Genomic DNA, 13,873 nt, shown 5'->3' with positions numbered 1-13,873 from the left:
GGGGTAAGTACTGCAGCAGGGAGAGGGGGAACCAATTTGCAGTCACCTGCCCTAGATGAAAATGGGTAACCACTGCTCAGTTCCACGTGGTAAAGCAGGCCATGTGCTGCCAGATCCTCAGAGTTTTCCATTTAAACGAGAAATCTAGCTCATGAGAAATTTTACTATTTTTAAATAATTGCTAAAAACAAAGCAAAATAAAAACATGGGAGAGCCTCACAATTAGGAAGTTTTGGCACTTGCTGCTAGGAAGCTCGGGGTAGGGCGGGCAATTCCTCTAGGAACCTACAAGAGATCAGCTGGGTGTGCTGGACTGGGTAACCCTGAAAATAGGACTCTGCAAGTATTCTGGGAAACTGCATCTCCTTTCCCTCAACCCGAGTCCTCTCACATGCATTCGCTGGTGAATTAAATTCAAAAGTAATTTTTCAATCTTTTTAAAATTCTATATGTTTTTGTAAGCAACCCTCTATTCCTTATTGTTGCAAGGCAGAGCAGAGATGAACCATTTAAGACCTTTCGCCAATCATGTCAAGTGTAAGAGGCAATGTCAAGTGTAGGGGAAGTTTTCTGTAAGTCTGAAATTATTTCAAAGTAAAAGTTTTGCTTTGTTTTGTTATTTAAGTGAAGGAGAAAAGCACAACTTTGCGACAGTCCACACAGGTCGGCTTGCAGGAGTGTGTAGGGAAACCCACAGGTTACAGGTGCAAGCTCAACCTTGGGCAGAGGGAGGAGAGGAAAATAAAGGAGACTCGAGATTGAGAACCATCGCAGCACGTAAAACCAGAACGCGAATTTACATCCGACGCTTAAAAAAAATAAAAATAAATATTTTACGCCTCTTCAATTTTCCCATCTTCAAAACTCCCATCTTCGATTTCCCCAATTTTCCCATCACCTCTCCGCAGGCCCCTCGAGCCTCGCCGGCTGCCCACTCCAAGGGTGGGGATGTCTCGCCTTCTATCAAGAGTCCAGGAAAATTCCTTCCTGCAAAAAGCCAAGCTGCAAGCAGGAAACTCACGATCCTCCCGGGGCGACTTCGGGGCCGCGGCACAACTGGATCCGGCAGAGTCGGAGGGAACTGGACTCTCCAGCTCTTCCTCCCCACCGTTGACTGGCAAAACTCAACTTTTCCCTCCAGATCACAGCCCCTTACCTGCGGCGACCCAGCGGGCCAGTAGCGCCCCGAGGCAGACGAGGACCCGGGGCTCGGACGCCCGGACGCCTGCGGCCATCTCGCCCCAGATGCGGGCAGGGGCCCCTCGGGAAACGCAGGCTCCGGCTTGGCTGGGTGGGCGCCCCCAAGGACTCCGGCCCCTGGGGTGGTACTGAGTGCTCCTCCCAGGTCCTCGGAACGACAGAGTAACTCCACTTTCCGCAACCCCCAGGAAGGATGCTTGGGGTGAGCCCGATGTCACAGGCTGGGAGCTGCTCTGGGCTCCGAGAGCGATTCTCTCTCCCGAGCGCCCGGCCCGGGGTGGGAGGGCGCACCCCGCCCCCTGCGCCCGCCACCCACTCCCGCTGGCGGAAAACAACAGGAGCTGGGCTCCCTCCCGCCCATCCAGGCGGGAGCCCAACTTCCTCTACCTTGGCCCGGGAGGAGGGCTTTACGCAAAGGGCGCACGCCGGGGCGCGCCGAGCCGGGTCGGGGCAGGCCTGGGGAGGAGCACAGAAGCTGGGCCCTCCCCGAGCCCACTCAGCCGGGCTGGGCCGGGCAAAGGCGTGCGGCTGCTGCAGGACGGCACCCTCGCCCCGGCCCGCCGGCTGCTACCTCCCGGGCGCTCCGGCTGCGGCACCCGGAGGAGCGTCGCGAGCCGGAGGGGTCGGCTGCCAAGGGGCAGAATTCAGGGTCCCCTCGGCTTAGCTGTTCTAGGGATTCTTAGGTGTTTTCCTGTGCCGTGCCCCGGGCGGACGCCAGGGCCGCCATCGCTGCCTTTCTCTACCCTTTGCAGAAGGAAGGCAAGTCTAGAGCAGGAGAAAGATGATCCCTTAGACCTTCCAGCCAAGAGCAGGCACGAGACTCTGGTCCTCCGGTTAACTGGCTGAGACCACACAGTAAGAGCCAGGGCAGCGGAACTGGGTTCCGGGAGCTTTTTTGTTTTTCCTTTTTAGTTCCCCCACCCCCATCCAGTCTGGTTCCCAGAGAACTTCATTCCCAGCCTAAAATCCCCCTCTTCCTGCCACACCCCCATCCCAGCCTTCTGTCCTAGGGAAAACACGGTTATGATATACTCAGGAAGAGCTGATCCTTGAAACAGCCCTACCAGAAACTTCCTCTTGAAAAAAACAAAACTGCAACTAATAGAGTGAAATATTAACTGTAGACTCTAGGAAGTGGATATGTGAGTGTTCCCCTTCTTTGGATTTTTCTATGTTTGAACATTTCCCCCTCATCTCATCATAAAATGTTGGGGAAAAAACAAACAATGCTATTAAGAAAATCATTCGATCTGTTGCCCAAAGGCCGCTTACTGAAATACGTTTTCCATGAGGAAATCCTCTTGAAACCACTAAAAGTGTATGTTCCACCCATGAACTGAGCCATGATGCTGCACACTTCCTTTTTTTCCTCTTCTGCTCAATGATTTTACCTCTTCAGCCAGCTCCTCAAAGTTTTCCTCCTTCCTCTCCCCCTTTTGTTTCTGTTTTTCATCTTTTACTTGGTGATGGAAAGTAAAGTATGTCCAGGACGCACTGTCCTGTCTTCCCCGTGCCCGGCACCTCGGTTACCACCCAATATGTATTTGTTAAATAGACCAATGAAAGTTGATTGGTTTTGATATTGAAGCTGCTCAAGCTTTCCTGACAAACACCTCACATCCTCACCTGAAGTTAACAAGACATAAGTAAAATTAATAAGTGGCAAGTTTTCAGCTGAGGGTCTGGAATTTTCTGTGACCCTACTGGTGCCTCACAGGGGGACTTGATCAGAGCACACCCTCCTGGTATATTTGCTGAACCAAACGGACAGTCTCTTGACCAGTTCTCCACTCCTACAAGGATCAACCTCCCACAAGATATTTTACAACAGTGATTAGAGCACCTCACATTTGCATAGCTGGGGCCTTTTTCTAAAGCAGTTTTAGAAACTTAATATCACTGGGCCCTCCCTCCAACCCTTGGACCTAAAGAATCATTCAATCCCATTTTACAAGTGAGAAACCCACAGCTAGGAAGTTAAGCTCCAGGTCACAAAGCCGGTTGGTGGTAAAGCCAGGTCTGGAACCCATGTCTGTCTGACTCCAATTCCTGCCAAACCAAGTTCCAATCTTGTCACTTACACAAAGGCTGCCATGGTCTTGTCTACTTGAAAGAAAAATGTGGAATGTAAAAGTTGTGAGTTAAGTTGTATTTCGAGACCTTACTGAGGACCACAGCCCCAGAGACAGTCTCTCAGGTAGCTCTGAGGAACCACTCGAAGAGGTAAGGTACAATCCAGGATGTATATGATCTTTTTCGCTGGGAAAAACATGTAGTCAAGCATCAAAAGATTACTGATAACAACAAAGAACAGACATCTTAAGTTAATGATTTTAGCAGTTTTCTATGTATGGAAAGATGCAAGAATTTGGGGTCATTTGAAATTTTTCCTTAGATATGCATCTTAACCATTTAGGGGCCTGTATATCCAAAGCACAGAATGTTTCTTGTTTTTCTCCATCCTGAATTCCCCGGAGGTTGCACTGTTGTGGGCCACTGCAGTGGCTAGCGGCTTGATCCTTGTAGAACTGGAATGGCAGGCAATATTTTTTTCTTTATAGCCTGGATGTTTTGGATGTCACCAGACCAGCAGACATGGGCATTTCCCTGAGCAGGGCTCAAAGGAAGCCTCCAGACCACTCAGTGTGGGACAGAGCTGGCCCAGGAAGCACCCACTCTCTCTGGTTTGGGGAAGGCTGTTGCTGACTCTGAGACAGGACTTGTTAGGAAGTGCCCTGCCGTAACATCCAGTTGTGTTTCAGGCCACTCTGGACAGTGGAAAATGCCCTACCTAGAACAGTGACATTGGGGGTGAGTTGGGGGTTCACTGTGGGGTCTCTAGCAAGGTAGGGGTCTTTCAAAGCCCTAGTTTCACCTATCTGCACCTTATAGTCAATGTTTACCTCATGGGATGGCCGGGAAGATAAAGTAAGGGACTCAAAAGTCTTTAAAGCATCGCTTTGGGGTCTGTCATTTGAGATGCGCCCCAACAGAACCTATCAGGACTCCGAAATCCTGCAATCAGATATTAAACATGAGGCTCAAACACCTCTCAGCTCAGGCTGCTACACATGGCTGTTTTTGTTTTGTTTCATTTTCACCTCCCAAGAATTGAAAAAACTTACTCTATTTTAGGTGCTTTGTATCCATTCATTCATTACCCTTCCCAATTGACATATGGCTCAGAGTGGCCAATTTACATCTCAAGTAAATGGGGGAGGCTGGATTTGAACCCAGGTCTGAGGGGGTGTCATCTTTTTTTTTTTTTCTTTTGGCCATGCCTGTGCAGCATGCAGGACCTTAGTTCCCCGACCAGGGATCGAACCCGTGCTCCCTGCATTGGGAGCACAGAGTCTTAACCACTGGACCGCCAGGGAAGTCCCATGAGGCGGTGTCATCTTGATCAGTCTTGGTGGGAGGAATGGGGTGGGGCTCCTGCCTGACTCCAGAGCCAGCGCTCCTGCAGCCTGGGTCTTTGAAGCCATCCAGCCACCTATTATTTCTGCCCCACTACTCCTCTTGCCAAGTCCCCTCCCTAGAGGTAATGCTGAAAGGTTTCTTAGCAACAACGTGCTTCTCCCGTTCAACCTCTCCTGGGGGCTCAGAAAGGGCGGGCCAGTTGGGAACAGCTCAGATAGCAGCCTGGCCCCTCAGGTCCAGCTCTAGACCCCTCACTTCAAGAATTACTGAGAGGTCTGTCTAGTGGGATGCCTACCGTGTGCTATAAAACTATAGAACTAGAACTATGGAGGGGGAATAAAAAGGGAGATTAGGATTGACATATACACACTACTATATATAAAAGATAATGGAAACCTACTGTATAGCACAGAGAACTCTATTCAGTGCTCTGTAATGACCTATATGAGAATGGAGTCTAGAAGAGAGTGGATATATGTATATGTACATATACCTGATTCACTTTGCTGTACAGGCAGAAACTAATACAACATTGTAAATCAACTATACTCCGATAAAAAATTAATTAAAAAAAGAAGCATTACTAGGAGGTGGATGTCAAAATCCTACTCATGCCTTCTTGGATGGGTCGGGGACCCACAGGCTGGTGCCTCAGAAACCAGGGGCAACAAAATCAACCTGCCTTCTTCTCTGGAGAAGAAAGCCTGCTAACCCTTCCCTAAACACCACCTTCTCTCACCTCTCCTCTGCCTTCTGCCCAGAAGAAAAGAATTGAGGTGCAGGTGCTGTAGCAAGAAAGTTCCAAATCAAGCGAAGTTCCAAAAAGAAGCTGGCTGGGGGACTCCCCTGGTGGCCCAGTGGTTAGGACTCCACACTTTCACTGCTGGGGCCCTGTGTTCCATCCCCCGTCTGGGAACTAAGATCCCGCAAAGGTGCGGCCAAAAACAAAGCTGGCAGGATGAGATGGGAAAACGAAAAATACAGAGTTGCGAAATGAATCTATTTTTGACCAAAGCCCAGCGTCTCCTCTCTGGACTCAAGACCAAGAGCTTGAAGTTCAGTGTCTCCAAGTGACAAAGAACCACGGGACTTGGAAGCAGATCCACCCTCAGAAGATAAAATGCTGCTTACTGAGGCATGAGGAAAGTGATCATCCAGTGCCCTGAGAAATGGGCAACCAGCAGCTGAAAAGAGATGCATGGCTCACTCATCCTAAAGGATGAAAGGAGCCCAGCCTGTGCTGGTGAATGTGGAACCACAGATGCTCAGCTGGTGGCAGTGAGGGTGATTGTAGTGTCCGCCAATTTCCACGGTGTAAATATGTCCACGACAACCAATTACAAGTTATCACTGTGAAGTTACTGAACTATAGGCACAGTCAGCTCTCCAGAGCCAGTACCTCTGGAACAGACCACTTTCCCCCCATAAGACGACTCCAAGGTGGGAAACAACGGGATTATCCAGGAGGAGACCTGCTGGGAGCCAGTTGTACCAGATGACTCAGGTGAATACATTCTCCCATCAAACTCCTGTTCTCAGGAATTCTCTGGCAGTCCAGTGGTTAGGACTCTGCGCTCTCACTGCCAGGGGCCCAGGTTCAATCCTTGGTCGGGGGACTAAGATCCTGCAAGCTGCGTGGCCAAAGGAAAAAACAAAAAACAAAACAACTCCTGTTCTCTGCTCTCACCCTCACCTATTGAGTGCATTTGTCGGTCAACATAAATGTTACCTTCCTAACTCCAAATTGGGACATGTGGATTGGCAGTCACAAAGGTATTGAATTCATGGGGACAGAAGAACTTAATAATCTCAGGGTATCCTGAGAAAGCTCGGATGAAGCATTTTCCTGAAGTTGTCTATTTTTAAGATAGCATTTGCTGTGTTCCTGATTATAAACATGAGCATCTTATGCTTAGTCTAGAATAATGAAAAAACAAAGAGAGAAAAGAAAATGTAACCATAAGTCATCTAGAAGTAATCTCTATCATCACCAGGAACTTTTCTGCTGCGTTCCAATGTGTGATTTTCTTTTTTTTTTATGAAGTTGTGATGACATTTTACAGTTTTCATTCCTGCTTTTTTCCCTTAACTTTATATTAAAAATAGACATTGTGTGTTTTTGACAACTAACTAGTTTTTTTAACTGGAAAACTAGTAAAATGCTAATGGTTTAAAAAAAAAGTCCAGATGAACCTTGCAGACATTGTGCTAAGTGAAATAAAGCAGTCACAAAAGAACAGATACTGTATGACACCACTTGTTTGAGACGTACCTAGTGCAATCAAGTTCCTGGAGACAGAAAGTAGAAGGGGTGAGGAGTGGGTAGAGAACTGGGGAGATGTTTAATTTATCTGTCGTTTCCATTTTGCAAGAGGAAGAGTTCTGGAGATGGACGGTGGTGATGGTGGCACAACAATGTGAATGTACCTAATGTCACTGAACCATACACTTAAAAAGGTTAAAAAAAAAAAGGTTAAGATGGTAAATTTTATTTTATTTTTTTATTTTGGCCACGCCACGCGGCTTGCAGTTCCCCGACCAGGGATTGAACCTGGGCCATGGCAGTGAAAACACGGAATCCTAACCACTAGGCCACCACGGGACTCCCAAGACGTAAATTTTATGTTATGTGTATTTTACCACAAATTTTTTTAAAGTAGAAAAAAATGGGAAAGTGACAAAACAATGAGGGGAAAAATGATATATAGATGGGACAGAGAACATAGATACTTCATTGGTGTTTGTGAATAAAAAGTTAAATCAAACAAACAAAATCCAAGGACTTTTGTAATGCAATTGTATCTTGAAAGTGAGCCATCTGTCCACCTCCCCCAGGCCTCAGTCCTCTTCCCCAGGGACAACCAGTCTCACCAACTTCTGGAGACTACAGTCTTTGCTGGTTACCTAATATGCACCCGTTGGAATATTACATACCCATTAACACTTGTTTTCAAAGTTTATGTAATGATAGAGGATCCATCTATTGTGATTACCCAGATGTGTGACGTTCAATGAGAGTTTTTTTCAACATCACTGTTGAAGTATGTTTCACATAACACACTTTCATTCTCCCATTTAAAGTCTACAACTCAATGGTGTTTAGTATAGTCACAGGGTTGTCAGCCATCACCACAATCAATTTTAGACTTGTTTTACCCCCAAAAGAAATCCCTTACCCTTTAGCTATTACTCTCAATTCCTTCCACCCGCCACACCCAACCCCTGGCAAACACTAATCTGCTTTCTGTCTCTACGGATTTGCCTATTCTGGACATTTTTCATTCTCTGTTTAGAATTCCCTGTCTCTGCTAAACTGGCAGAGGCACAGTACCTACTGGCATCCTGGCTTTTCTAGCCAATGGCTGACTTCTTACAAGATTTTGAGAAAATTTCCTCATAATATATAATAATGCTCTTGCCAGGCACATTTTCTATGGAAGTTCTCCTCCTATTCTTTGAGCAAACTTCAGAAGAAGGTACAAATCTTATCGACATTTTACAAATGAGGAAGCTGAGGTTCAGAGAGGTAAAATAACTTTCCAAACAAAGTCACAGCCTCCAGCCCATGTTTATAGAATGAATCACTTCTGCTCTGGGCCTCACGTTTACTGACAGAAGTAAAAACTTGGACTGGGGAAAGGGAGGATCAAGAAACTTGTGATGAAAATCTATGTACCCTCTTCCCAGGATAATGCACATATTCACAACATTTTAAAAGCAATTTCAAGGAGTTAGGGGGAAAAAACCATCCTGCAGGTCTAAACTGGAATTGTCGACTGGGTTGGCTGGGCACAGGAGAAAGTGAAAAATCTCACTTACAAGGTTGAATCACCAGGTGGCGCTCTCAGTCCTGAATGGACCCTGGGTTCCACAGCCAAGGTCTTCCAAGAGATAGGAGTTGGTCCAAGCTGCCTGGAACTCAAAGAATTTCAGAGATTGTTGGTTCAAACAATAACCCTCACCATCAGAGGAGGAAAAGCGGCAGTGTGCTCAAGGTCACAGCTCATGGACAAAGCCAGAACTCACCCAGTTATCTGATATTTCTGAAATGTAGCACATAGTTCCCTTACTCTGAACAGAGCGCAGTGGACACAATGCAATCTTTTCTCATGACGATTCCAGGAATGACCCTTTGTGTCTGAACATTGCTATCTGTGGGAACCAGAAGGGCTTATCTCACACACAAAATGGCCCCAGACTGCTGTTTCTTTAATTCCTCCTGAGGGTTAGGTACTGAGCACGGGTTTGGTTCCTCCTATCTGCCAGGTTTGCTTACGTTTCCATGTGTCCTTAGGTAAGTTATTTACCCCTCTTGGAGCCTCCGTTTCTGGGGGTCATTGAGTGGATTTGATGAGGCATGCACCAGTAAAGTACCCTGCAGGCAGTAGATGTCCAGCAATCGGTAACTACGAACGTAACTGTGCTTCTTGCTCCTGTCAATTTGCTGCTTTATACATTCTCTACCTTGGAACCCAGATGACTAAACTTATTAGAACTCTGGGTAAAATAAGAATACAGAGACACTAAATGAGAAAATTACCTGCTCCGCTGTGGACTCTATGACCTTTGTTTTTGTGGCTTGGCAGTCTTGATTCTCGGCTGGGTTCTGGAGAGGCAGGGGTTCCAGGTGGACGCCTTCAGAAGATATAGGGTATTTGCGGAAATAGAAAGGAGATGGAAGGTTAGATTCCTGGATAAGTAAGTTACTTTTAGGTTTAACTACCCTAGACCTCCTTTTTCTTCTCAGCATGTATTTCTGACCATTCTGTCGATGGAAATAAGAAAACGCACAACATGAATTGTGTGTTTCAGTTTTATTCAGGGACCTTATTGAGGACAATAGCCTGGGAAAGAGTCTCTAAGTAACTCTGAGGAACTGCTTCAAAGACGTAGAGGGAGAGGCCAGTATACATATGATTTTGGTGAGGGAATACGTGCAGTTAAGCATACATCTCGGTAAACGGTTACTGCTAGTCACAAGTAACAGGTATCTCAGTTCATGATTTTAGTGCTTTACTATGTATGGGAAGATGCAAGAATCTGGGTTCATTAAAATTCCTCCTGGAATATACACCCTAACTATGTAAGGGGCCTGTTTTCTAAAGCACAGAGTGCCCCATCCTGGTTTTCATCCTGAATTCCTGTCAGGGTGCACTGTCGGTCAATCACTGCAGTGGTTAATGACTTAATCCTTGTAGAAACGGGTGGTGAGCAACATTCTTTGTAGTACAATTCCAATGTCAAATGGCAATGAATCTGTATTTTTACAAATAGGAAACTCCCAAAAGGCAAAACCCCAAGGAATGTGAAATTTCACTTTTCAGCGCATTTGTTCATTGCCAAAGTCCTTTCAGACATATACACCCTTCAGTCACTCACACACTCCAGCCCTGGAGTCCATCTCCTCCCCTCTGTTCCCACACTCCTTACTGGAGTTCTGACCTTTACTGTGTGCCAGGCACCATGCTGGATACTGCAGTAACAATGGGGAACAGAACAAAGAGTGGGCTTTGCCCTCATGGAGCCCACACTCATCCCTGTAGCTCCAGCAATGTCTGACAATGACTGTTTCAATCAAGCCGTGGTGTTTCTACACCCCCATGTCCCCCACCCATGTTCTTGCTCTTTCCACTACCCTTTACTCCCTCCTTCACCTGGCTAATTCCCACAAATTCTTTGGGCTTAAGTGGTCACCTCTTCCAAGAAGTCTTCCTTGGTGTACACAGCAGGGACAGGTACCCTTCTCCTGTGTTCCTGTAGCACCCTGTGGAAATTTATATCAGAACCCTTGCCACTCTGAATTGTAAGAATCACTTTACATGTCTGTCTTCCTGCTCCAGCCTGGTATCTCTCTGAAGGTATGGACAATGTTTCATCCAGGTCTCTGTCTTCAGAGTCTAGCACAGGGCTTGGTAGACATTCAGTAAATGATAAGTGAACAAATAGAGTGTTGGCCCCAACAGAAACGAACGGCAACTCTGAACGTAGCACTCACGAGAGGATTTATTTTGGCATCTCTTGCTCACAAAACTCTAGAATCTTGAAGATGGTTCTTGTTTGCCCAAAACTATCTTCTTGACAATCAGTTTAGTTTCTCCCGTTCCAGGGGATGTCTGGCCTCCACAGGAGTTGTTTATCTTCCCTGCTTCAGGGTACAGCCTGTCTTTTGGGGACCATCTTTAAATGGGCATCTTCATCTAAGTTTATATAAAGTCACAGGTAAGTTTCACTGCTCTTGTCCTCAATATTTATCTCCTTAGTGACTTTTTCACTTTCTTTCTTCTCTTTTTTAATTTTTAAAATTTCAGTACAGTTCAAATCAGCATGCGTGGTTCCTTTCAGCTTCTTCACTGCCAAAGCTGGGGGCAGGAACTGCTTCAGCTTCTCTGCCTTCTCTTTGTCTGTGATGACCAAGGTGTAAAGGTATCTGCTGCATCAAACTTTAAACTTCACATTATCCTTATTTTTCTTGATCTTGACAGACTTGGCATCCTTTCACCTGGCTGTAAGCAGAAAGTCCTTGATTTCCTCAATTTTGTGAGCCATGGCGATGAGACATGGAGAGCCTGGCTGGCACCTTCCATCCAGGCCCGGGGTCCCCAGATGTCACCCAGCCTGGATTACCACGGATTAACCCCCATTCCCCACGTACAGCCTGAGAGACACTCACTGCCACTTCTTCACTTTCTTATGCTCTCTGTTTCCCAGCCTGCATTCCAATCTTTTCTAACCAGCTGCAGGATAAGACCCTGGGTTCTGGTATCAAACAAACTCAGATTTATATCTCAGGAATTCCCTGGTGGTCCAGTGGTTAAGACTCCGTGCTTTCACTGCCAAGGGCACAGGTTCAATCCCTGGTCAGGGTACTAAGATCCCACAAGCTGTGCAGCCAAAAAAAATTATATCTATAGCCCACTGCTACTAAGCTTCCCTATGAGATCTCTCTGAGCCTATTTCCTCTGTTGTAAATGGCAATGATGGGAATGATAACTATAGCCCTTACCTTAGGTTATGCTGAGAAGATTATATGAGAGAAAGCCATTATGAGAGGCTTAGCATGGAACCTGACAAAGAAGAAAGCTGAATAAATATCATTATGTCATTTGGGACATGCAGAATATGTATATTATTATTTTATAATTTATTATAATATTATAATTATATAAAAGATAATATCAATAAAAGAGAATTATAAAATATAACATTATAATTATTTGATTGGCCAAAAAGTTCGTTCGGGTTCTTCCATAACATCTTACAGAAAAACCCGAATGAACTTTTTGGCCAATCCAATATATAAATTATAATATAATTCATAATATTTTACAATTACAATTATAAAAATTATCATTTTTATCTACATTTTTTATATCAAATAATCAACAGGACCATACTAATTATTTGGCTTACTCTAGTTTCCTGTTTTTTAAAACTCTTCCTGCTTGTCAATTAAGCAGAAATATTTTAATTGTCTTAAAAGGAAAATTTGTAAAAATATAATTTAAAATAATTCAGTCCACCTGTGGGAAGCAAAAGTCCCTGTAACAAATCTTCTTAAGTTCTTTATTTCTCCCTTAAAAAACCCACAGTTAACTGTTGTTTATCCTTCCAGTTGTGTGTTTACATACACATGAATTATAGACAACATGTAAACATACAGATTTTTTTTAAAGCATAGATGAGATCACACACAATATATTTGTAAGCAACTTGCTTTTTTTTGTTTTTTTACCCTTTTAAATAAAGTATACATTTCAGTGGGTGTTTGTACATTCACAAGTTTGTGCAGCCATCACCACTAATTCCAGATCATTCTCATCACCTCAAAAAGAAACCCCATACCCACTGGCAGTCACTTCCCATTTCCCTTCCTCACACCTCCCAGCTCCTGGCAACCACTGATCTACTTTTTGTCTCTATGGAATTGTCTATTGTGGATATTTCGTATAAGTGGAATCATATAATATATGGCCTTCTGTGTCTGGCTTCCTGTCACTACATTTAAGTTCAGCTAATGCTTTTTAAAGATTACCCAGTATTCCACAGTTATGATGATTCCATAGTGTGGATTCATCATAATCCAGTTAATCCTCCACTCAATGGGCATTTAAGTTGTTTCCTCTTTTTCATTATCACAAACTACAAAACAATGAATACCCCATGCTTCATAGCAATGTTCAGGCTTTGTGAACCTCGTGAAATTTCCTGCAGGAAAAATTCTCAGGAGAGGTATTATTATTGGAGAAAAAATCACGCATAGTGAAATTTTGATAGATCCTGCCAAATTGCCCTCGAGAAAAGTTGTATTACTTTCTAGTCCTTCCAACAGTGTGAGTTGAGCATTGCCCCCAGTCTTTGTTAATGTTGTATATTTTAGGTTTAAAAGAGAAGTGATTTCTAAGCTCACTTTCCCTGCAATCACACCAGCTTGTATTGTAGAAATAGCGATATTTTGGGGTACATTGGGTTAAATGAAATATATTATTAAAATTAATTTCACCTGCTTTTAATTTTATTAAATTGACCTGCTTTAAGAAAAAAATTTTAATGTGACTACTTCAAAAAATTTTAATTACATATGTGGCTCAACTTTTATTTCCTTTTTTTATTAGTGATCAAATCAAGACCTTTTTTTTTTTGCTGCGTTGGGTCTTCATTGCTTCGCGTGGGCTTTCTCTAGTTGCAGCTATCAGGGGTTACTCTTCATTGTGGTGCGCAGGCTTCTCATTGCGGTGGATTCTCTTGTTGCGGAGCACGGGCTCTAGGCGTGGGGTCTTCAGTAGTCATGGCACTCGGGCTCAGTAGTTGGGGCTTGTGGCCTCCAGAACGCAGGCTCAGTAGTTGTGGCACATGGGCTTACTTGCTCCTCAGCATGTGGGATCTTCCTGGGCCAGGGATCTTCCTGGGCCAGGGCTTGAACCTGTGTCCCCTGCACTGGCAGGCGGATTCTTAACCACTGTACCACCAGGGAAGCCCTCAACTTTTATTTCTATTGGATGCTGCTGCTCTAGAGTTAACCGTGACCTCTATCCTCCTCCTGAACATCCTGTTATTGCTTTTTACAATCAATGCACATTTATATTTACCCATATGTTTACCAGTTTCTTTGTTCTCCATGACTTCTTGCAAATCCTTCCTTCAGGTACATATATCCTCCCAAAAGAGCTTTTTTGGGGGTATATTTTTCAGCACAAATATGAGAGTGGGAACCACTGTATCTTAGTCTAAAAGGGTATTGGATGATAGTGTATAT

At 44.7% G+C, this 13,873-nt stretch overlaps 1 protein-coding gene and 1 pseudogene across 2 annotated transcripts in view; both read right to left on the bottom strand.

The window, feature by feature from the left end:
• The window catches only part of VSIG10 (V-set and immunoglobulin domain containing 10), a 36,651-nt gene extending 35,166 nt beyond the window's left edge, over nt 1-1,485 (bottom strand). For both annotated transcript variants that reach the window (XM_024758663.1, XM_024758664.1), the window contains exon 1: nt 1,157-1,485. In XM_024758663.1, coding sequence (XP_024614431.1) covers nt 1,157-1,235 — 79 coding nt within the window. In that variant the 5' untranslated portion in view covers nt 1,236-1,485. The remainder of the gene's footprint in view (nt 1-1,156) is intronic.
• An 8,579-nt stretch (nt 1,486-10,064) lies between these two features.
• On the bottom strand, nt 10,065-11,166 carry LOC112408736 (60S ribosomal protein L38 pseudogene; annotated as a pseudogene).
• Between the last annotated feature and the right edge of the window lie 2,707 nt (nt 11,167-13,873).

The sequence above is a fragment of the Neophocaena asiaeorientalis genome, unplaced genomic scaffold (assembly GCF_003031525.2).
Source record: "Neophocaena asiaeorientalis asiaeorientalis breed wild unplaced genomic scaffold, Neophocaena_asiaeorientalis_V1.1 scaffold77, whole genome shotgun sequence".
NCBI lineage: Eukaryota > Metazoa > Chordata > Mammalia > Artiodactyla > Phocoenidae > Neophocaena > Neophocaena asiaeorientalis.
The sequence above is the reverse complement of the archived record's forward strand: the minus strand, read 5'-3'. Positions and strand labels throughout refer to the sequence as shown.